This window comes from Dipodomys merriami, unplaced genomic scaffold (genome assembly GCF_024711535.1).
Source record: "Dipodomys merriami isolate MVZ:Mamm:240054 unplaced genomic scaffold, mDipMer1.0.p SCAF_142, whole genome shotgun sequence".
NCBI classification, from domain to species: domain Eukaryota; kingdom Metazoa; phylum Chordata; class Mammalia; order Rodentia; family Heteromyidae; genus Dipodomys; species Dipodomys merriami.
This window is the reverse complement of record NW_027202738.1, coordinates 3,142,923-3,165,709: the sequence shown is the minus strand read 5'-3', so window position 1 is coordinate 3,165,709 and position 22,787 is coordinate 3,142,923. Positions and strand designations below refer to the sequence as shown.

The 22,787-nt window shown below is 50.8% G+C and overlaps 2 protein-coding genes across 4 annotated transcripts in view; both read right to left on the bottom strand.

Annotated features, from left to right (window-relative positions):
* The window catches only part of LOC138826419 (cilia- and flagella-associated protein 251-like), a 44,422-nt gene extending 38,868 nt beyond the window's left edge, over positions 1-5,554 (bottom strand). For 2 of the 3 annotated variants that reach the window (XM_070021573.1, XM_070021575.1), the window contains exons 1-3: positions 5,467-5,554; positions 4,227-4,792; positions 2,593-3,018 (exon numbers count right to left, since the gene is read on the bottom strand). In XM_070021573.1, the coding sequence (XP_069877674.1) occupies positions 2,593-3,018; positions 4,227-4,685 (885 nt within the window). In that variant the 5' untranslated portion in view covers positions 4,686-4,792; positions 5,467-5,554. The remainder of the gene's footprint in view (positions 1-2,592; positions 3,019-4,226; positions 4,793-5,466) is intronic. The other variant, XM_070021574.1, reaches the window with a different exon arrangement.
* Positions 5,555-7,342: 1,788 nt separating this feature from the next.
* On the bottom strand, positions 7,343-16,073 carry LOC138826418 (26S proteasome non-ATPase regulatory subunit 9-like). The gene is made up of 6 exons (XM_070021572.1): positions 15,845-16,073; positions 14,921-15,023; positions 11,078-11,283; positions 9,340-9,441; positions 8,776-8,864; positions 7,343-7,717 (listed from the first exon to the last, which is right to left on the bottom strand). The coding sequence occupies exons 1-6, from the start codon at positions 16,010-16,012 to the stop codon at positions 7,690-7,692; spliced, it is 696 nt and encodes a 231-aa protein (XP_069877673.1). The 5' UTR covers positions 16,013-16,073; the 3' UTR covers positions 7,343-7,689.
* Positions 16,074-22,787: the final 6,714 nt, after the last annotated feature.

The window sequence follows — 22,787 nt, the reverse complement described above, 5'->3', positions numbered from 1 at the left end:
AAAGACAGACACAGAAGACAACACAGCCAGCTTCTCTCCTAATTCTTCTCCCTCCTTCCTCTCCCGTCCAAGCATTTCTATTTTTTCAGGCCTCTGCCCGTGGGGCTGTGAGGGGTGGAAGATGGAGTCATAATTGTCCCAAGCTGTAACTTCTAGGAACAGAATTGTTTAATACTTGGCTGGTTCTTCACAGTTACCTTATGCAAAGGAAACTGTTCTTTTGGAAACTTAGTAATTTGAAAAGGATAGTTTTGTTCACTCTGGAAACCCCTTTTGCCATATTACAAATTAGTTACAAAAAGGAAGCATTCTTTTTTTGTTGTTGTTTTCAGTGAGGGGGCCTGAACTCTGGGCCTGGGCGCTGTCCCTCAGCTCTTCAGCTCAAAGCTAGCACTCTACCACTTGAGCCACAGCGCCACTTCTGGCTTTTTCTGCTTATGTGGTGCTGAGGAATCAAACCCAGGGCTTCATGCATGCAAGGCAAGCACTCTACCCCTGAGCCACCTTCCCAGCCCCAAGACCACTGTCTTTGGCACTGCAGTTTTTCCAAGGTCACCTTTGCCTGGGGTGGGGGCACAGCAGAAGGATGGTGGGAAAATGAGATGTTTGCCATTCTCACAGCATGAATGGGAAGACTAAATTCTGGATTGTTTTGGTGCTGGTCCTGGGGCTTAGCTCTAGGCCTGGGTGCTTCTCTGTGCTTTTGTGCTCAAGGCTAGCACTCTATCACTTGAGCCACAGAGCCACTTCCACTTTTCTGGTGGTTCTTTGGAGATAAGAGTCTCACAGACTTTCCTGTGCAGGCTGGCTTCAAACCACGATCCTCCTCAGATCTCAGCCTCCTGAGTAGCATAAGCCTCTGGCATCAAGAGCACACTCTACACTAGAAGTTAGGTGAGATACTCCATATTCTATCCGTCTCTTCCTAATCTTCTACATGTAGAGGGAGGGCAAACCCTAGGAAACAACTTTCAGAAAGAAGAAGATGAAGAAGCAAAAATCCATAGCAACAAAAAGCCCAAAGCCTCTCCTGTCCCTTCACAAGCCTGTCCCTTCTCAAGCCTGGCGATGGCACGTCCTTGGAACGTCCGCAGCGGCAGCAAAGGTGACTCCTGGGGACTGCGCAGTGCTGCGCACAGTGGTGCACGCCTGCCACACCTGCATAGCAGGGGGTGGGCAGCTCACAGCCTGACCGACCCAGCTAAGACACAGGAGGTGAGCCAGGCGCCAGGGGCTCACACCTGCAATCCTAGCTATTCAGCTAGGATTCATCTCCAGTGAACTGGAAAAAAGCCAGAGCGGAGGCATGACTCAAGTGGTAGAATGCCAGCCTGGAGTATAAAAGCTCAGAGAGGCCGGGCGCTGGTGGCTCACGCCTGTAATCCTAGCTACTCAGGAGGCTGAGATCTGAGGATTGCGGTTCAAAGCCAGCCCGGGCAGGAGAGACCGTGAGACTCCTATCTCCAATAAATCACCAGAAAACTGGAAGTGGCGCTGTAGCTCAAGTGGTAGAGCGCTCGCCTTGAGCTGAAGAGCTGAGGGATAGCGCCCAGGCCCAGAGTTCAAGCCCCACGACCGACAAAAAAAAAAAAAAAAAAAGCTCAGAGAGGCCAGGTGCCGGTGGTTCACACCTGTCACCCTAGTTACTGAGGAGGCTGAGATCTGAGGATCGTGGTTCAAAGCCAGCCCAGGCAGGAAAGCCTATGAGACTCATATCTCCAATGAGCCACCAGAAGTGGCACTGTGGCTCAAGTGCTAGAGAGAGCTACCCTAGAGCTGAGGGACAGCGCCCAGGCCTAGAGTTCAAGCCCCAAGACCAACAAAAAAATAAAATAAAAAGCTCAAGGCTGGGAAGGTGGCTCAGTGGCAGAGCGCTTGCCTCACATGCATGAGGCCCTTGGTTCAATTCCTCAGCAACACATAAACAAAAAAAGCTGGAAGGGGTGCTGTGGCTCAACGGGTAGAGCACTAGCCTTGAGCTGAAGAGCTCAGGGACCGCGCCCAAGCCCAGACTTCTATCCCCACCACCAACAAAAGAAATAAATAAATGAAGAAATAAATAGCTCAGAGACAGCATCCAGGCTCTGAGTTCATGCCTCAGGATCACACTTGAGAGAAGACAGGAGGCCAGAAGGGATGAAGGAGGAGTGTTACAATGTGGGAGACAGAAAGGAGAGGAAAGGAGGCACAGAAGAAAAAGAAAATGGAAGGCGAGAAGACAGAGGAAAGGAGAAAGGAAGAGGAGGAGGAATTTTCACAGAAACGAGCACCCTATCAACAGTCAAACTATGTGGGGAATTTCCTGCCTGCCGAGCGGCTCCATTGAGTCCAGATGCAGTTCAAGGTCAGGTCCCCTCACACTTGGCAGCCACAGCTTTTAACTGAACTTAAAAAGTCAGCTGGAAAAGGCCTGACGCGTGTCCTTGCTCTCTGGTGCGCACGCACGCACGCACACACACACACACACACACACACACACACACACACACACACACACACACACACACACACACACACACACACACACACACACACACACACACGACTCTGTCTGGGAGCCCTGGGGACAGAGGTAGGCCAGGTGTCACTCACCAAGGGGTACACGCTGGTGGCATCTTCCTTTAGAAACAAAGTGTCCTCTGTGGAGCTAGACACCAGTGAGTCCTCGGAGAGCCGGGCTCGGGCCGCGAGTTCCTTTTCTTGCTTCTGGCTGGGGAAGTAGGGCGGTCTCTGGGGTTGCCCTTGCTCCAGCTCTGCCACCGTGATGCTCTTCTTGGGTTCCGAGACTCTCTGTTCCTGGGCGGACATTTCCTCAGTGGCTCCCCACTCAGGCTCCAGGGGGAACTGGCCCGCGGAGAACATCTGGGAGTACTCAGGCCCCAGGGAGCCCGTGTGCTCTTCCTCAGCCGGGAACTGATCAGAAGCAAACATTTCTGACTGGGAGCCCAGGTCTAAGAGCAAGCTGGGCCTACTTTGGTCTGACCTCATTGACTCCATTAACTCCCGATTCTCCATACCCTTTTCGAAAGAAAGGAAAAGAAGATGGTGATCCCAAACACAGACCTTCAGCTCTGTGACTCCCATCTCTTCCTGAGCAGCCAACCTTACCATTAGTGTCATCTTAGAATGAAAGGATGGATAACGAACAGGAACTTGGGACAAGCAGTACCAGCTGACCCTTGATGGCAAAATTATTGTTCTAAGTGCCCTGGCTGGCTCCAAAATTACTTCTTGGGCCAGGGCTGAATTCTTCCCCTGGGGGAGGGGGGACCAATTCTGTTCCAAGACAAGCTCACTTCCAGAAACCTCTGCCTGCCCTGCCGGGTAGCTAGAGACACACCTCTCCCGAACTTTCCTCCAACCTGGGTTAAACTGTCCTTTATTTTCTGCTCTTGTGCGTTCCTATAAATCATAATGTGTGATTTTTAGAGCATTCAATTATGGGTCTATCTTCCCATATACTTTAAAACTCCTTAAAAGAATATATTGCAGAGCGCAGGTGGCTCGGGACTGTAATCCTAGCTAATCAGAAACGGAGATCGGAGAGTGGAGATCTACAAACAAACAAACTGGAAGTGGAGATGTGGCATAAGGGGCAAAGTGCCAGCCTTGGGCAAAAAAGACAAGCAGAGCTGGAGGACCTGAGTTTCAGCCCCAGTATCTGCACCAAAAAGGAAAAAGAGAGACACTGGTGACTCACGCCTGTCATCCCAGCTACTCAGGAGGCTGAGATTTGAGGATCATGGTTCAAAGCCAGCCCAGGCAAGAAAGTCCATGAAACTCTTTTTTTTTTTTTTTTTTTGCAGGGCACTGTCCCTGAGCTGCTTTTGTTGAAGGCTAGCACTCTACCACTTGAGCCACAGTCTGCCACTTCCGGCTTTTTTTGTTTGTTTATGTGGTACTGAGGAACCCAGAGCTTCATGTATGCTAGGCAAAGACTCTACCACTAAGCCACATTCCCAGCCTGCAAGAGACTCATCTCCAATGAACCACCAGGAAACTGGAAGTGGTGCTGTGGCTCTAAGTGGTAGAGCACTAGCACTGGGGGAAAAAGCTCAGAGACAGCACTCAGGCCCTAAATTCAAGCCCCATGACTGACACACACACACACACACACACAAAAGTATACATTATAAGTTATTTGGTTTTGTATTCTCACATCTGGCATGCACTAAGTATCCAATTAATGGTTCCATATACAAGCCTGGTTTACAATTACTACTTACCAGTGAAATGTCTGAAGTGAACTCAAGATTAGCAATAGCTCTGTGCAAGCTGTCAACACCTTGGAGCTCAATTATGGTGTCCTCCTCTTTTCCTCCCTCTTCCTCCTCCTCTTTTTCTCCCTCTTCCTCCTCCTCTTTTTCTCCCTCTTCCTCCCATTCTTTCTCCTCCTCCTCTTTTTCCTCCCTCCTCTCTTCCCCTTCCTCTATCTGCTCTTCTATCTGCTCTCCCTCTAACTGCCCTTCCCCTATCTGTTCTTCTATCGGCTCTTCTATCTGTTCTCCCTCTAGCTGTTCTATCTGTTCTTCTATCTGCTCTTCTTCTATCTGTTCTCCTTCTATCTGCTCTTCCTCAACTCTTTCCTCTTCTTCCATTTCTTCTCCTTCTTCCTCTTCTTCTTCCTCTCCTCCCTGAGATTCTTTCCCTACTAATATGTCATCTTCTTTTGGGTTTTGTTCCATATTTTCTACTTCAAAATTCTGATTTTCTTCTTTTTCTGTTTCTCCACTTGTCTTTGCTTTCTCCACAGGATTTCCTTCCGCACTGGACCCTCTTCACCAAGTGTCTGCTAGAGAAATGGGAACAGTAATCAGTGGCAGGTCTGTTGCCTATTCTGACTTCCTGTGCACCATCCTACTCATGAAATGTGCAATGCCAGCTCTTGTTCCTTTGGCAGAAATAGAAAGAATATCTTCTTCTTAGAAAGCCTCACCTGTATCTTCAGAATCTTAAGAGGTGAATCCTCTTTCTAGGAATAATCTTGGTGCCTTCTAACTTATTTAAAATATACTCATACTGCCGGGCGCAGGTGCTCACGCCTGTAATCCTAGCTACTCAGGAAGCTGAGATCCGAGGATCACAGTTAGAGTCATCTAGAGCAGGACAGTCGGTGAGACCCTTATCTCCAATCAACCGCCAAAAATCCGGAAGTGGAGCCAAGGCGCAAGTGGTAGGGCGCCAGAAACGGGTGGAAAAACTCAGGGACCGTGCCCAGGCCCTGAGTTCAAGCCCCAGGACCGGCACCAGAAAGCAAGCAAACAAATGCATGCGGACAGCAGCTCTCCAGGGGGAGGGAGGGGCTTCGGAGTTGGGGGTTGTGGGGGGGGGGCGGGGAGAGGAGACGTAACGCCCAGGCGCGGACACTTTCTCCAGCTGGGTCCCTGGACCCCTCGTGTCCCCCGGACCCAAGGTCCTCTAGGCCGGGTCCCCTGCCCAGGCTTGTGGCCTCTACCCGGGACTTACCTGGCTCGCCGGCCACAAGCCACCAGCGGCCGCCACCTCGGCCTCTGCGCGCTCCTGGTTACAGTTGCTACCCAAGCTCTGTCCCCATGGCAACCGCTGCTGCGCCCCGACCTCCAGCCGTAAAGCAAGAATGAGGGGGCGGTGTGTGTGTACGCGCGCCCCCTGCGGGCCAGTGCGTCCCCTGCGGGCCCCCTGCAGGACCGCGCGCCCCTGCGGGCCGGGGCACCCCCTGCGGGCCGGGATGCCCCTGCGGGCCGGCGTGCCCCCGGCGTGCCCCCTGCGGGCCGGGATGCCCCCTGCGGGCCAGCGCGCCCCCTGCGGGCTGGGGCGGCAGCACGGAGTCACAGGGGAGCCGCCGAGGCCTGCGGAGCCCAGCCAGGCCCTGGTGCACAAGGCCAGGCCGCCATCATCTTACATGAGCGAGCGTAAGGGGCTCCCCGGCTCCCCCACCAAGCCCGGGATGCTGCTAAATGGACTCCTGAGTGTAGAGACCAAAGAGAAAAGAGGGGTGAAGTGGACGTCCAAGTTGTTTTATTATAGTCTAAGGCTTGCAAAGAGAGCCTGGAAAATACTTGGGATTTTCCACTGGGCAACACTGGTGCAAGCAGGTCTGTGGCTACAAGAGAAGACGCGAGGCTGTGTGGCGGGGACACGGCAAGGCTCTGGGTGGAGGGCAGAGCCGGCACCCAGAAGCCCACACCGGCAAGCACGCCATGGGGCAGGCGCTGTCTGCACCCGCGCTGAGCAAACCCAGACCGCAGGGACACGGGCCTTCTTGGTGGAAGACGCCACATCTCCTCCAAAACAGAAGCAAACAAGTGGCTCAAGTACAGCGGGGTGCCAGGAAGAGAGGAAGGGCGGACAGGGACTCTCTAGGAATCACTAAACCCATTTTACCACCATCAAATGGTTACACAGGGCTGGGAAGGTGGCTCAGCGGTAGTGTTTGATTCCTCAGTAGCACATGCACAGAAAAAGCCAGAAATGAGCACTGTGGCTCAAGTGATAGAGCGCTAGCCTTGAGCTCCAAAAAAGATGGTAAAACAAAGTGCAGTGTAAAACAAGGGGAAGCAGCAGCAGCATTTCAGGAGGCTGGGTCTGTAAACACTTTGTTTCTATCAGCAACATGGAGCACACACACTGGAGTTCACATCTCCGGGTATCTCTGGCAGGTTCAGTTACAAAAGTCAAATTAGGGAATGGAGGCATGGCTCAAGTGGTAAAGCACCTACCTAGCAAGTGCAAGGCCCTGAGTACAAACCACAGAATACCAAAAAGTCAAATTAGAAGCTAATTTTCAGGAGTTTTTTTTTTTGTTTGTTTAATTCTAGAAATGAATTCTAGACTTTGTGCTCTCTGGTGGGAGAGTTTCACAGTGGGTGAGCTGGGAGGCTTCCTTGCTTTCTCCCTTCTCCAAAGAGAGCTACGGTGGCAGGGGAGGCCCAACTTCTGAGGATACAATAACTATTTAGCTCTTCCTGCCTTGAGAGCAGCACTGCTCCGGTGAATAGAGAGGTGCTGTTGAAATGCCGCCTTCAGTGGCTGAGGGCAGGGCCGGGGCTGAGCACTTCCCAGCACTGCAGAAAGAAAAAGAAAAAAGAGAAGAATGAAGAGAGAGGGGAAAGAAGGCAGGGAGGGCGGGAAGAAGAGAGGGAAGAGAGAAGGAAGCAGGAAGAAAGAAAAAGACAGGGAGGGAGGGGGAAGAAGGGAAGGAAAAAGAAAGGGAAAGGAAAGGAAGAGAGAGAGAAGGGAAGGATCATGACGACAGCACAGATGCTGGGGTTTGTTTTTTTTTTTTTGCCCAATTTTCTTTTCAGAAATCACAACCTGGCTCTGGCTTGAGAGGTTCTTCAGAAATTCAACTTTGGCGCTAAGATGGTCTTACCAGCACGGCAAAACAGGGTTTATTTGAAGAAAAAAAAATATCCTCAAAAAATAAAGTCTGATCAGCACCTGCAAGAATAACTCCCAGTCACCTGCCAGGAATCTAGAGAATTCTATGCAGGGCTGGGACCCAACATGTAAAAGAGACAAACACAGATGACATTTTCACAATGCCTTCATCTGAGGTTACACTGGGAGGCCCGGCCCTGCGACCACACCACCTCCATGTCCAGGCAGGCTGCCAGCCCCTTCCACTCTCTTCAGGGGCTGAAGAGAACGAGATGCCCCCGGGCCCCAGTGAGGCCGGGCTGCAGCGGCTTCCTGCGGCCGTTCCAGGCGTCATCTCTGCAGAGGAACGATGTTGCAGCTGGAAGGAAAGCAGCCGAGGCTTAGCCGCAGCGGGGCCTCAGGAGGATGAGCCGCCACCCTCTCCGGTTTTTATTTTATTTTATTTTGGGAGGGGAGGGAAATGGTCTCACCATGTTGCTCAGGCTGGCACTAAACTCACAATCCTCTTGCCGTGGTTTCCCAAGTGCTGGGATTACAGAGAAGCTCATAAACCCAGCATCTTTCCTTTCTCCTAACACAAATGCTCAGGTAGAGTTGGCTGAGAATGTAGCTCAATCACTCAGCACTTGGCTGGCATATGCAGTCCTGGGTTCAATCCCCAATACCTTTTTTTTTTTTGGGTCCGGTCGTGGGGCCTGAACTCTGGGCCTGGGCGCTGTCCCTCAGCTCTTCAGCTCAAGGCGAGCGCTCTACCACTTGAGCTACAGCGCCACTTCCGGCTTTTTGCTTATGTGGTGCTGAGGAATCGAACCCAGGGCATCATGCATGCAAGGCAAGCAGTCTACTACTGGGCCACCTTCCCAGTCCCCCCCCCCCTTTTTTTTTTTAAAGCAACTGCTTTAAAGAGAGGAAAAGAAATGAGTCTCTTAGGAGAATCCAGGGCTTCCTTGGCCTCTTTGACCTGAGCTTTATTCCTAACACAAGTATTTATCTCCAGTTATGCCCGTTGGGGAGGAGGGGGAAGGGGTACTCCTATGACTCACCCCCAGCTCTGTCTAACTTAGTCCACTGACACTGCAGTTTGCCTGAACAAAGAATGAAGCTGAGCCAGGTGCCAGTGGCTACTCAGGAAGCTGAGATCTGAGGATCATGGTTCAAAGCCAGCCTGGGCAGAAAAGTCCCCGCGATATCCTTTTTTTTTTTCTGTCGGTCGTGGGGCTTTTTTTGTCGAACTCTGGTCTTGGGGTCTCTGTGATACTCTTATCTCCAACTCACCACTCAAAAACTGGAAGTGGAGCTGTGGCTCAAAGTGGTAGAGCACTAAACTTGAGCAAAAAAGCTCAGGGACAGCACCCAGGTCCTGAGTTCAAGCCCCATGACTGACCAAAAACAAAAAGAATGATGCTGATACTTTACCCCAGCAGTCCTCTTCCCGTCCAGCGAGATGGGACAAGCCTGAGCTGGTGCTTCTCACCTCGACGGATCACAGTCACATTCAGGGGTTTCTGAAAAGAAAAGATCATTTCAGTGTCAACATGATGCTCAACATAATATTCAAAGGGTTTGGGTTAAAATGCTGAGATGGCCGGGCACTGGTGGCTCACGCCTGTAATCCTAGCTACTCAGGAGGCTGAGATCTGAGGATTGCGGTTCAAAGCCAGCCCGGGCAGGAGAGACCGTGAGACTCCTATCTCAAATAAACCACCAGAAAACCAGAAGTGGCGCTGTAGCTCAAGTGGTAGAGCGCTTGCCTTGAGCTGAAGAGCTGAAGGACAGCGCCCAGGCCCAGAGTTCAAGCCCCATGACCGACAAAAAAAAATAAAATTAAATAAATAAAATAAAATGCTGAGATGCCCTTAGCAAACTGATTTGAATTTCAAGCATAATTCAGACTCTGACCATGGATTTCCAATCCTAGAACCGTGAGCCACCCCAAGCCAGCCCGTGTCCACCAGGGAAAGCCCGGGGGACCCCACGCACCCCCTCACTGTGCTGCACCACACTGCTGATGTTGTGGAGCGACTGGAAGTTCTGGGGGTTCACAGAGCCAAACTCCACAATCTCGTCATCCACTTGCAGACCCTAAAGAGAGGAGAGGAAATGAAAACCCAGGCGAGAGGTCAAGTCTGCCCCAGGTGATTCTGGCCTTCAATATCCAACTTAACATCCAAGTGAGGAGCTTATTTCCTGCAGGGAAGCGTGGCGGGAGCACAGAGCATCATATACTGGAAGTGGCAGGCGTGGCTGGTGGCTGCTGCTGTCCTTGGGGAAGATGGGAAAATCCAAGGGCTGCTTTTTGGGGTCCCCACCCAGCTGCAAAGGCAGGAGGCAGACCGGCACAGCCCCATTTGTTAGGGCTCAAAATTTAGACATTTGGGGCTGGGAAGGTGGCTCAGTGGTAGAGTGCTTGCCTTGCATGCATGAGGCCCTGGGTTCGATTCTTCAGCACCACATAAGCACAAAAAGCTGGAAGTGGCACTGTGGCTGAAGTGGGGGAGCATTAGCCTTGAGCTGAAGAGCTCGGGAACAGCACCCAGGCCCAGAGTTCAGGCCCCACGAACATTTGCCCTGGAAGCCCCTCAGCAAGTAGCCACAGGCGCCAGGACAACTAGAGGGGGTGTGCCCCTCTTTTTGTCATGCCAGAACATCCACCACCCCTCATTACCCCTTGGACATGGCCTACTGTGCAGCATTGTGCAGATGCAGCTTGTGCAGCTGGCGTGAAGCTGAGCGTAAGTGTGCCTTACTCAGTCTGTGATCTCAGTGATCATTTAACCATGGGGAGCAATCATGACCCAGAGCTGTGTGTTCTGACACAGGTCATCTTAAGTCTGGGAGGCTTTTCCTCATGGGTTAAACGGGGGAAGGTCAATGCCATCTGAGAGGGTGGTGTGGGGCTATGTTTAGACAAGCGCCCACACAGGATTATTCATAATCGCCATGAGGTGGGAACTATCAAGTGCCCATTTACTGACAGATAAAAAAACAAGGTCTTGGGGCTGGGAAGGTGGCTCAGTGGTAGAGCGCTTGCCTTGCATGCATGAGGCCCTGGGTTCGATTCCTCAGCACCACATAAGAAAAAAGAAAAAAGCTGGAAGTGGCGCTGTGGCTCAAGTGGTAGAGTGCTAGCCTTGAGCTGAAGAGCTGAGGGACAGCGCCCAGGCCCAGAATTCAGGCCCCACAACTGGACTCAAAAAAAAAACAAGGTCTGAAGCCAGGCGCTGGTGGCTCCTGTCTATAATCCTAGCTACTCAAGAGGCTGAGATCTGGGGCTGGGAAGGTGGCTCAGTGGTAGAGTAAGCACTCTACCATTTGCATGCATGGGGCCCTGGGTTCGATTCCTCAGCACCACATAAGCAGAAAAAGCCAGAAATGGTGGCATATCTCAAGTGTTAGAGCACTAGCCTTGAGCTGAAGAACTGAGGGACATTGCTCAGGCCAACTTCGGGCCCCGTGACCAATTAAAAAAAAAAAAAAAAAGGCTGAGATCTGAGGATTACGGTTCAAAGTCAGCCCAGGCAGGAAAAGTCTGAGAGTCTCATTTCTAATTTACCACAAAAATCCAGACATGGAGCTGTGGCTCAAGTGGTAGAGTGCACACAGACAGGCCTTGGCCAGTGTTTGCAGAAGGAGAAAAAGAACTCTCAACACAGAGACAGTGGGAGTGGCTCCCCACAGCTCCGCCCACCCAGCCCAAAGCTCCCCAAGGCAGGACTACCGCGGTGCTGGCGGGGGATCCGGGGCTGACGCTGTTGACTTTGGCGAAGGCCTGGGGAAGGCTGTGGCTGTGGCTGTGGCTGCGGCTCAGGGCCTCTTGGCGGGCCTCAGCCCTGTCGCGGGCCTGCTTCTCCTTGTCACGCGCATGCAGCTGGTGCAGGGCCTCCTCCACTTGCTTCATCACCGCCTTGTGATCGTTCTGCAGGCCTGGGGGAGGAAAAACAAGGGCCAGGAGGCAGTGACAGTCATGAGGCACCTGCGCCGGCTCTGGAAGGACAGATCTGTGACCAAGACAGACAGCCTGTCTCCTGCAGCTTGCTGGCTAGCAAGGAGAGCCGCTACAGAGTGGGTCACTACGCTCACCAGCCGACGACCAGTGTGAGACCCCGCGGCGGAGGCCCCGGCTGGCCGATGGAGAACATCAGCGTTTTCTTGCCCTGGCTGATGCTGGGGGGGGGGGGGGGGGGGGGGGTAAGCGGAAGTCAGGATCTGTCCAGCCGCAACTCGAAGGCACACAGGGGCAAGACGATACGCAAACAAAGGAGGACACAGGCTGGGCACTGAGAAAGATCTCCAGTGCCTCTTAGATTTCTAGAAGGGAAAAATGATGCCTGGCTTTAGGCAGTCTGGAAAGGAACAGAATTAGCTACGGGGACCCCAGAACAGGCCCTTGACACTCACTCACCTGGGAAGCAAAGCCAGTATTGTCAAGCTCTTTATTTTTTTTCTAGAAACACTAGCAATTGGAGAGCTTTAGGTGAAATACAGTTTTTTCAGCACTGAAGGCTAATACGATGTGTGAGCCACAATTCCAGTCCAACAAGTCTCAGTGCAAGCCAGTCCAGCAAACCAACTGGGATTTTGATGACATTTTAATTTTAATGGAAACATTTTGCCCGAGCCAGGTACCAGTGGCTCACGCTTGTAATCATAACCACTAAGGAGGCTAAGATTTGAGGACTGCGGTTTGAAACCAACCCTGGCAAAAAAACTCCTTAAGATTTTTTATCACCAACAAAAAACCAGAAGTGGAGCTGTGGCTCAAGGGGAAAGCACCAGCCAGGAGCAAAACTGCTAAGGGACAGTTCCCAGGCCCTGAGTTTATGCCCCAGTCCCAGTACCAAAATAAATAATTTTTTTTTTGCAGTTGTAACAAATGCAACCATAGTTATATAAACTATATTCAGAGGAAATCCGGTACAAGGTGACAAGGTACATCGGATCTTTTGTTCGGAAAAAAAAAAGTCTTCCAAAAACATAACTTTGCAACAATCATTTTTCAAAAGTCCCATCATGAAGACTTCCCAGGCAGAATTTTTTTTTTTTTGGTCGGTCGTGGGGCCTGAACTCTGGGCCTGGGCGCTGTCCCTCAGCTCTTCAGCTCAAGGCAAGCACTCTACCCCTTGAGCCACAGCGCCACTTTCGACTTTTTTTTTTCTGCTTATGTGGTACTGAGGAATCAAACCCAGGGCCTCATGCATGCAAGGCAAGTGTTCTACCACTGAGCCACTTTCCCAGCCCCCAGATTCTTATAAGAAAGGTTAAGGCAAGATGTTATTAGCACCCAAAGAACAGAGCAGTTGAACAATGTGGAAAGTTCAGAAATAGAGCCAAGCACAGTAAAACCTTGGTCTGGGGGCTCCGGTGTAGCTCAGCAGTAAACCCCACACTCAGCATGGGTGAGGCCCTAGGTTTCATCCCCAGCACCACACACACAAAAACACTCGAACACTATGTAAAGCTGCTAGCATTTCCAATTAGTTGGAAAGAATGGACTATTACATAAATGGTGCAGGAACATCAAGCTAAGTATTTGGAGAAAAATAATATCAGTGCCTGCCCCAGCCTAGCCCAGCTCCCCTCAGGCTGCGGGGGGTTGGGGGGGAGGAAGGGGTGTGCTACCAATTACAAATCAGCCTGGTGAGCACAGGTTTGGAAAAAGACCCCAAACTCCCCTCGAGCCTGGCCATCTTTCCATGGCGTTCCCTTTCTTTGTACCTTCCTATTGGTTTCTTTGGTTTTTGACATGTGTTTTACTTTTGCTTTTTTAAAACCCAGGAGGGCGTTGTGTTGCTAGTTAAGCCAGGCTGGCTTGGAGCTCGCTGTTTACTTGCATCAACTCCTTGAAGGCTGGGATTACAAGAGTGCACCACCACCACACACCACTTTCCTAGTTGTTTTCAGGTAAAAATAAAGTGCTTCTTTTCCCAAAATCTTGGAGTGGGAAGCAGAAGAGGAAGGCAGGAAGGTGAGAGAAGAGAGGAGATGGCAGAATTAGTGATTGGAGAGATGTAATTACTGGCTTTGCAGGCAGAAGATGGCCAAAAGCCAGGCCCTGCAGGCAGCCAGAAGCTGGGCGAGACAAGGGAGGGGGTGCTCCCTTTCAGCCCCCAGAAGTAGCCATCCTGCTGACCCCCTGAATTTAGCCCAGTGAGACACGCCTTTCCCCCATGACTTCTCACCTCCACATCAGTTAAGATCATCAATTTATGTGGTTTTAAGCCAAGAAGTCGGTGGTCATTTGTGACAATAGAAACAAAAACCTAACACTTACCTAACTTCTACTCTCTGCTAGTTCCTTCCTCACAAATAAACTGAGGCCAGTGATGTGCCCCCAGTGGAGTAGTGCTCTGGCTTTGCTGGCAGGAGGAGGGCCAATGAGAGGACAGCACCCATTCACTCATGGTAGGAGGGCCAATGAGAGGACAGCACCCACTCACTCAGGCAGGGGGTAGGACTGACAGCAAATCCTCAAAGGAGGTTGCAGGAACTCTTGCTTTCCTGCCTTCTTCTTTGCTCTTCCTGACTGGACCACAGGCTGGTGACTCCGAAGACAAATATAGGGCCTGGCTTTCTGCTCGCCACCCTATGCTCCCTTACCTCCAAATACCTCTACCAAAGGACCCTTTAGCCTTTTTATGTTTAAATGACTATAGTCAGGTCATCATCTTCAAGAATCAAGCCTACTTCCTAACAAACACATAAATAATGGATTTCATGAGAACTGTGAACAAACTAGGCTTCTGTTGTTAGGGGTGGGGGGTAAATATAATCAAAGCATATTATATACATGAATGGAAATATCATAATAAGCACTATCAAAAATGGCACAAGCTGGGCACCAGTGGCCATACCTATAATCCTAGCTATTTGGGAGGATGAGATCTGAGGATCACAGTTCCAAGCCAGGCTGGGCAGACAAATCTGTGAGACACTTATCTCTAATTAACCAACAAAATGTCAGACTGGAGGTGTGGTTCAAGTGATAGAGTACCAACCATAAGTGGAAAAAAATGAGTGAAAGTTCAAGTCCTTGCTGGGCGCTGGTGGCTCACGCCTGTAATCCTAGCTACTCAGGAGGCTGAGATCTGAGGATCACCATTAGAAGCCAGCCCTGGGTGGGAAAAGTCGGTGAAATTCTTATCTCTAATTAACCACAGGAAAAGCTGGAAGTGGTACTGTGGATCAAATGGAACAGTGCTAGCCATGAGCAAAAGGAGCTCAGAGAATGCCCAGGCCCAGAGTTCAAGCCCTAGTACCAGCAAAGAAAAAAAAATTCAAGGCTTTAAAATCAAGTCACAGTATCAACACAGACACAGACACAGACACAGACACAGACACACACACACACACCCTGTACAAAGAAAGTTTCCACAGTGAAGTAAAATTCTTAAAACAAAATGATAAAAGGAAACCATAAGTACAGTGGAGGTTATCCCACTTCCTTGGTCCGGTCCCTCAACAAGGACAGGATGATAATCCTGTTAAGGAAGAAGAGACCATGGCTGATGATGCTGGTGATTTATTTGTGTGCCTTTAGTCCCCCATCCCGAGGGCCACTTACAGATGATGTTGTGTCTGGCTGTGCGGACTTGGTAGAGGTCCACGTCTGCCCGGGGGTAGCCCTCACAGTCCACCAGCGGCTCGTCCATCCCAACGCCTTTTTGCTGAAGAAAAGACGTACAACTAAACAACTTTCACAGGCATATAGTTCCTGAGATGCCCCTCCCGAGACCCTTTTCCTTACAATCATAATCAACTGGACAATAATAACCATATTGCCCATATTGACCACAAAGGACGCACCTTACCCAGGCTCTCATAACCACCTGTCTGGGGGAGGGAGAGACTTTTCATCTGATATCTTTCATGGTATTTTGTTTTGCTGTTTTGCCTGTCCTGGGGCTTGAACTCAGGGCCTGGGCACTGTCCCTGAGCTTCTTTTGCTCAGGCTAGCTCTCTAGCCACAGCGCCACTTCCCACTTTTTCTGTGTAGTGTACTGAGGAGTTGAATCCAAGGCCTCCTGCATGCTAGGCAAGCACTCTACCACTAAGCCACATTCCCAGCCCTCTTTCATGGTTTTTTGTTTGTGCCAGGACTGAGGCTTGAACTCAGAACCTCCTGCTCTCCTGTGGCTTTTTCTTTTCATTACTGGTGCTCTACTACTTGAGCCAAACCTCCACTTCCAGTTTGCTTCGTTGGTTTGTTTTTTGCTTTGGTGCTAGTTCTCAGGCGTTATCCCTGAGCTTTTCTTTTTCTACTCAAGGCTAGCACTCAGCTCCGTTGCTGGATTTCTTGCTGGTGCGTTGGAGATGAGCGTGTGGACGCAATTGGACACCTGGGCCCGCGCTTCGGGCTACTGGCAGGGGCCGCACGTGCGGTGGCGCCCCAGGTCCCGGGAGGGATCCGGGATGCCCTTCCCTGCCCCCATCCCCCCGCAGCCTGCCCGCCCCCCGCGTCCTCCCGCGGGGCCCGGGCCTCACTCACGCCCTCCAGCACGTCGTAATTGGCCTTAATCTGCGCCTCGATCTCCTCCTTGCGGCGCATCAGCTCGTGGATGTCGCTGACGGTCGCCGCGCGGGCGCCCGAGGAGCCTTCGCTCAGCCTGGCTTCCTTATCCGACATCGTAGAACCGGGCCTAGTATCCCGGACCATCCGTTTCCGGGCTACGGACGCGCACGGAGACTGCTGATACGGCTCCGCCCGCGGCCCAAAACACCACAGTCACTCCGCGCGCGCGCGCGCGCACGCGCAGGCAAGGACGGGGTCTGAGGGGAGGGCGGGGCCTGAGGGGCAGAGCGACGGACGGTGATTGGTGGGCGAGACCACCGGAAGCCCCGCCCCATTAAGGCACGTGGTCGGAATGGATGCCTCAAACCCGCGCCTCTCCCCTACACGTCGGCACACAGGCTGTATTTAGGGGATGAGCAGACTGGGGCCGACGCATGTGCATTTCACCTCCACGCAGCAAACATTTACTCAGCACCTGCGCTATGTAAATGCTACAGAACTAGTCCCGGGCCCTCCGATCCAGTTCTTCACATCTCCGAAGCCCTTGAGGGACGCCCGGGCCTCTGACCCCGCTTCACACCTGTGAGCCTGGGCTCAAGCTCCTGCCGCTTGGCCTCTTTTTGCAATTTGTGACCTTAAGTAAATTAGCCTTTTTTAAAAAAAAGTCTGTCCTCGGGCAATAACAAGTCAGGGTCTTAGCCAGATGCCAGTTTCTTAGGCATGTCATCCTAGATACTTAGGAGGCTGAGATCTGTGTGTCGCTGTTCGAAGCCATCCCAGGCAGGAAAGTCCACGAGACTCTATCTCCAATAAACTACTCAGAAAAAAAGCTGGAAGTGGCCTGACCTCATGGCTCAAGTGGTAGAGCACTAGCCTTGAGCACAGAGGTTCAGGAGCAGCACCCAGGCCTTGAGTTCAAGCCCCAGGACAGGCAATCAATCAATCAGGGTCTGGAAGCTGTCCCTGAGCATTTTCACCAGCACACTGCCACTTGAACCACAGTTCTGGCTTTCCTACATTTTTAAAGTAATATTTCTTTCTTAAAATTAATATTCTTCCTAAAAAATAGTATTCTTCCTGTGCAACATTTCTTGATTTGATACAGAATCTGTTAAATAAAATACTGAAGTTTTAGGAGATACTGGGCTAACTGGTGAGATACAAAGGTGGGCTTTCTGTTCAGTTTTAGGATATTGATATTAAATGTCCTCAGTAAGACAATACCATTGCAATTACATGAGAAGTCTCCTTATTCAATGACAATAAATAAGTACTCCTGTACTCCTACTTCCCCCAGAGACTGAGATCAGCAGGACCACAGTTCCACCTGAGCCATCTGAAACCAGAGGTAGTTTTTAATTCATTATACCCTTGGAAATGTGGTTGTGATTATTGGAAGAAACTAGATCCAGCTACTGCCTTGGCCTTTATAGTTCTCAAATCCATCATCTACTCCATCTCTGCTGTTGTCCCTGCCACCCAATCTGGCCCTGATTGAAGCATCCTATGCACTGGCCTCCATTAATCCAGGCTACACAGCAGACAGAGTAGCCTTTCTAAAGAGTGCTATTGTCATTTTACTGCTTAAAAGCTTTCAATGGCTTTTCCAGTGCTCTTCCCTTGGCCTTCAAGGCCACCTGGTCACTGCTTGCTTTCAGACTTCCAGCGCCATGCCCTCTCCCTTCCCCACAGCACACAGGCAATACTCCACCCACCCGCCACACAGCCCAGAAGTCACAGTCTGACCTGCCCAAAGCTGCACTTTCCACTTGAGATCATATCCACATGTTTACCTGTCTGTCCCAGGCAATGGGTACTCTCAAACAATGTGGATTGACGCTTGTTTGTCTCCAAATGTTTGACTATTTGAAGGGTTACAAGGGAACAATCTTTGCTCCTTTACCTTTCCAGGTGTTTTGGTTCATCTCAGCTGTTATGGCTACAGACAGGCCAATAAGCCCTGTGATTTAGGAAGCTACCAAGATCCAATAGAGCCTGAATTGTTTTCCTCTTCCAAACATCCATGACTTTTTTTTTGGGGGGGGAATGTGGGCCAGCACTGGGGTTTAAACTCGGCCTGAGCACTGTCCTTAAGCTTTTTTGCTCAAGGCTGGTGCTCTACCATTTGAGCCCACAGCTCTACATCTGGTTTTCTGGTGGCTAATTGGAGGTTAACAGTCTGGTGGACTTTTCTATCTGGGCTGGGTTTGAACAGTGATCCTCAGATCTCAGCCTCCTCAATAGCTTGGATTACAGGCGTGAGCCAAGAGAACCTGGCTTCTCTTTGGGTAAGAGACCTATAATAACTCTCCTTAATATTTGGAAAGGTGAAAATAGAGGGTTCAGAGAGGTTAAACAATGTACTGAAAGCAACTCAGCAAATCAGAGGCAAGGAAAGTCAGCACTCCAAACTGAAAGGTGGGGAGGTGTTCGCAGGCCCTGGTACTTTGGACAGCAAGAACGCAGCTTTGAACTGGAAGAGATCCACGGTCTTGAGTAATTTCGCCTTGGGCTTACGCAAGTGATGAAGCTAGTGACGAAAATCCCTTTGATGTGCCCTGGGCTTGGACACCATGACAACTGCTCGGGCTCCCCGCCACTCCTCTCCTTCTGTGGCCCACCCCCAATCTAGGACCTCCTACCCCCTTAAACCTCAGGCAACCAAGCAGAGGGGCACCTTGAGATTGGCTGGAGGGAGTTTTTAATGCCACAGAATTGAGCAAATGTTACAAACCAAGTTTCGACTGCTGTTTCCCTGATTATCTAAGACAGAAATAGGCAAATTATGGCCCTTGGAACAAATCTGGACCACTGTCTTTTATTATTATTATTATTCTAGGCAGGTGTGGTAGTGTATGCCTATAATCTCAGTGCTCCCGGAGGCTGAATCAAGAAGATTATGAGCTCCAGGTCTACCTGGCCTACATAGTGACATCTTGTTTTGAGAGAGAGGAAAAAAAAAACAGAAAACAAAAAAAACAAGAACTAATAAAAGCTGCCAAAGTCTCTTCATTTTATTATTTAGTGCCAGCAAACCCAAACAGTAACAATAATAAACGATTCCTCCCTGCCAGATCAGACCATTTCCCTCACACCAACTAATGTAGTAAGTGCTCATTCAATAGTGGGGTTCTTATTCCCCTTGTATTTGCCAGGACTCGTGGTTGCAAAATCCAGAAATCTACTTCAAAGTAGTTTACACAAGAGGGAAAACGCCTAGCTCATCCAGAAGCACATCTAGAATAAACTACTAAGACAAGAGGACTCTGCTTTGTCCACAGCGCGTTTTCCCCTGGCGAACCCAGACGCGGCTCCTATAACATGGAGCAACCAGCTTAGCAGACTAGAGGCAGCACCTTTCTCAAGACCAAGCTCCAAGCCAAGCTCCCATTGGCCAGCTCTGGTCACGTGGCCGTCCTTGAGCCAATCACAATGATTCTTGTTGGCCGGCTCTAACTCACAGGCCCCACCCTGACCGCATGGGCAGAGAGAAAAAAAGGTTGATTCCCCAAAGGAAAAGTGAGATACTGTTAGAAGATGAATGAATAGTGAACAAGATGGTTTTAGCCAGGAGACCTCTGCTGTCCCAGTGGCAAGAAGAGGACAACCTTCAGGTCATGGCAGATCCAGGGCTCTCTGCTCACTCACTATGGGACAGAGACTTACAAGCAGCAGAGAGTGGTCCAGTGTCCTGTCCTTAGCTCCTGGGGCCCCACAGACTGCTTGTAGCCCAGAGCTCACGCCTGCAGTTCTGTGCCTCAAAAGATAAAGAGGGGCTCCACCCAAATGGCCCTGTCCCGGGGCTTCACTAGCCTGACCCCATCCTGGCCAACTCTCGCCCCTCTCCCCAGCTTTTTATAATAAGAACATGTTCCCTGGGCAAGGTATTGGTGGCTCACGGCTGTGATCCTAGCTATTCAGGAGGCTGAGATCTGAGAATCGAGGTTCAAAGTCAGCTGGGACAGGAAAGTCCTTGAAACTCTTATCTCCAGTTTAACCACCAAAAAAGTCAGAAGTGGAGGTGTTGCTCAAATGATAGAGTGCCAGTCTTTTTTTTTTTTTGGGGGGGGGGTCCGGACGTGGGGCCTGAACTCTGGGCCTGGGCGCTGTCCCTCAGCTCTTCAGCTCAAGGCTAGTGTTTTACCACTTGAGCCACAGCGCTACTTCCGGCTTTTTTCTTATGTGGTGCTGAGGAATCGAACCCAGGACCTCAGGCATGCAAGGCAAGCACTCTACCACTGAGCCACCTTCCCAGCCCAGAATGCCAGTCTTGACTGAAAAAGCCAAGGGAAAGCACCCAGTACTAGCACTCAAACTTTAATCATTATTTTTTTAAATCCCAGAACTGTACGCTGAAAAAAAAAGAAGAATCAATTACAACCTATGTAAATTGTGTATCAGTCCATAAGAACCCCTCCGAAGCTGTGCTTACAAAATGTAAGACATGTACATTATTCTGAAAAACATGTAAGTATAACTCAGCGCAGGGCCGGAAGGGTGATCAGATATGCAGGAAGGAAATGCTCTGTGAAGTTGCTGTGAAGCAGGATAACGCAGAAGAGTGCAAATAGTTCGATGAAAGGGCTCCTTTTGTGCTGGGAAGATGGCTCAGTGGTAGAGCGCTTGCCTTGCATGCCTGAGGCCCTGGGTTCGATTCCTCAGCATCACATAAGCAAAAAGAAAAAAGCTGGAGTGGCACTGTGGTTCAAGTGGTAGAGCACTAGCCTTGAGCTGAAGATCTGAGGGACAGCGCCCAGGCCCAGAGTTCAGACCCCACGACTGGACCAAAAAAAATAAAAAATAATAATAATAAAATAAAAAAATAAAAAGAAAGGGCTCCTTTTATGTCAACTCTGCCAAGGGCTTGGCAATCCTTGGCCTTTTCTTTCAGTCCTTGAACTCTGGTCCTGGGCACTGTCGCTCAGCTCTTCAGCTCAAGGCTAGTGCTCTACTATTTGAGCTACAGCGCCACTTCCAGTTTTCTAGTGGTTTATTGGAGATGAGTCTCACGGACATTCTTGCCTAGGCTGGCTTTGAACTGCAATCCTCAGATCTCAGCCTCCTGAGTAGCTAGGATGGCAGGCATGAGCCACCAGCACCTGACAACTTGGCATGTTTTGCACTATGAAAACTCAAATCAACGGCAACAGAAGCAAACAAAACAAATAAAGGCACCCATAAACAGCATTTTCCTTTCCTTTCCTTTAAAAAAAAAAAACACACGAATTGTTGGGGAACTCACCTGTACGTAGCACAGAGCGGCAGCGGCTGCACTGAATTTCAGCTAGGCAGTGGAATGGGACAAGTGTGCTCCAGAGACTGGGCCAGGTAGGTCCTGTCTGGAGATGGGTGAATCCAGAATGTGATGGAGACCCACACTATTTGTAGAAGCCAAGTGTAGAGGGGAGGGAGGAAGGGCAGGGTTCCCACTCAGGGCAGCTGAGCCAGGCACCCACCAGACACCAGCCATGCAGCCTTTGGATATTAAATCCATCTGACTGTGGATTTAATTAACAATGGGCCAGGAGAGAGACCAGACCAGGTGCCGCAAGAGAGACTGGGTACACTATCATAAGCCAGGGGTCGGTCTGCAGTGCTGCTCTCACGCTGTGTGACCTAGGCCCCTGCCTCCAGTCTGGTCCTCTCAGATGGGAATAAACTTAGAGAGAGAGAGGAAGGAAAACAAAGCCCTAACCAAGTGCTGGTGACTCTCGCCTGTAATCCTCACTACATAGGAGGTTGAGATCTGAGGATTGTGGTTCAAGGTCAGCCCAGGCAGGAAAGTCCATGAGACTCTTACCTCCTATTAAGCATCTAAAAACCAGAAATGGAGCTGTGGCTTGAAGTGGTAGAGTACTAGCCTTGAGCACAAAAGCTCGGGGACAGCACCTAGGCCCTGAGTTCAAACCCAGGACCAACACACACACACACACACACACACACCCGACACACACACACACACACACACACACACACACACACACACACACACACACACACACACACACACACACACACACACACACACACACACACCCCTGGCTCACATTCCTTTTCTTCTCTGCCACTTGGCCTGCAACATGGCCGAGGCAATTCTCTGTCATGTGCTGCCATTCCAGGTTCCCAATAGAATGAGTTTCTGGGGAGGGGTGTGGATGCAGAGCAGTCTTGCTCTCCCAGAGCCCTTAGGAAAAAGCCAGAAGTCAGGAAAGCAAGACAAGAGGACTTGGGTGGGATTGGAGAAGCCAGGCCTTCCTCCCCACCTGCCCCGCAGAGCCAACAGCTCCATCTCCCTGATGCTCCAGGATGCTCTTAGGAGCTGGGACCTGTGGTGGAGATGAGATCATACGAGCAATGCCAGGCTGCTGGCTGCATCAGCCATGCTCAGTACCCCAAAGGCATCACAAATCACATCCAGCAGCAGCGGAAGCTGTTCTGTGTGCCATCCCATCCCAAGAGCGTGCACATTGGCTCATACTCTGCTTGCTCCCAATTTACAGATGGGGAAACTGAGGCTCAGAGGCATCTGGTGATTCTGTATACTGCAGGGCCAGGATGCAAACTCCTATGTCCAAAACTGTACCCACCACAGAACACGAGTCTTATCTCACGCCTCCTCTATACTTGCTCTGCCAACAGGGCTTCAAGACCAGCCTCCACTGCCCTATGGAGTCCCCTTGGTAAGAATGAAAAAGTTGCCACTCAGCTCAAACTGGCCTTGGCTTCTGAGCTTTGGATCTGGATGGCAGAGATCACAGCCCCCGTCCAGGATCCTGCAGGGCACATGCCCTTTGACTTCGTGTGCCGGCTCTGTCCCCACTGGCAGTGGGCTGGCCTGAGTCACTCCCCGCCCCCCCCCAGCGAGGTCTGGCAACCTTGCCCAGGGTTCATCTCTCCACCCCCACGGAGGCCCAGCCCT

Excerpts from the sequence above, each read along its gene's own strand:
- LOC138826418 (XM_070021572.1), bottom strand. The coding sequence starts at position 16,012 with ATGGTCCGGGATACTAGGCCCGGTTCTACGATGTCGGATAAGGAAGCC. Across the intron at positions 15,024-15,844 it reads ATTACGACGTGCTGGAGGGC|CAAAAAGGCGTTGGGATGGA; the intron begins GTGAGTGAGGCC and ends TCTTTTCTTCAG. Across the intron at positions 9,442-11,077 it reads GATCCCCCGCCAGCACCGCG|GGTCTGCAAGTGGATGACGA; the intron begins GTAGTCCTGCCT and ends TCCTCTCTTTAG.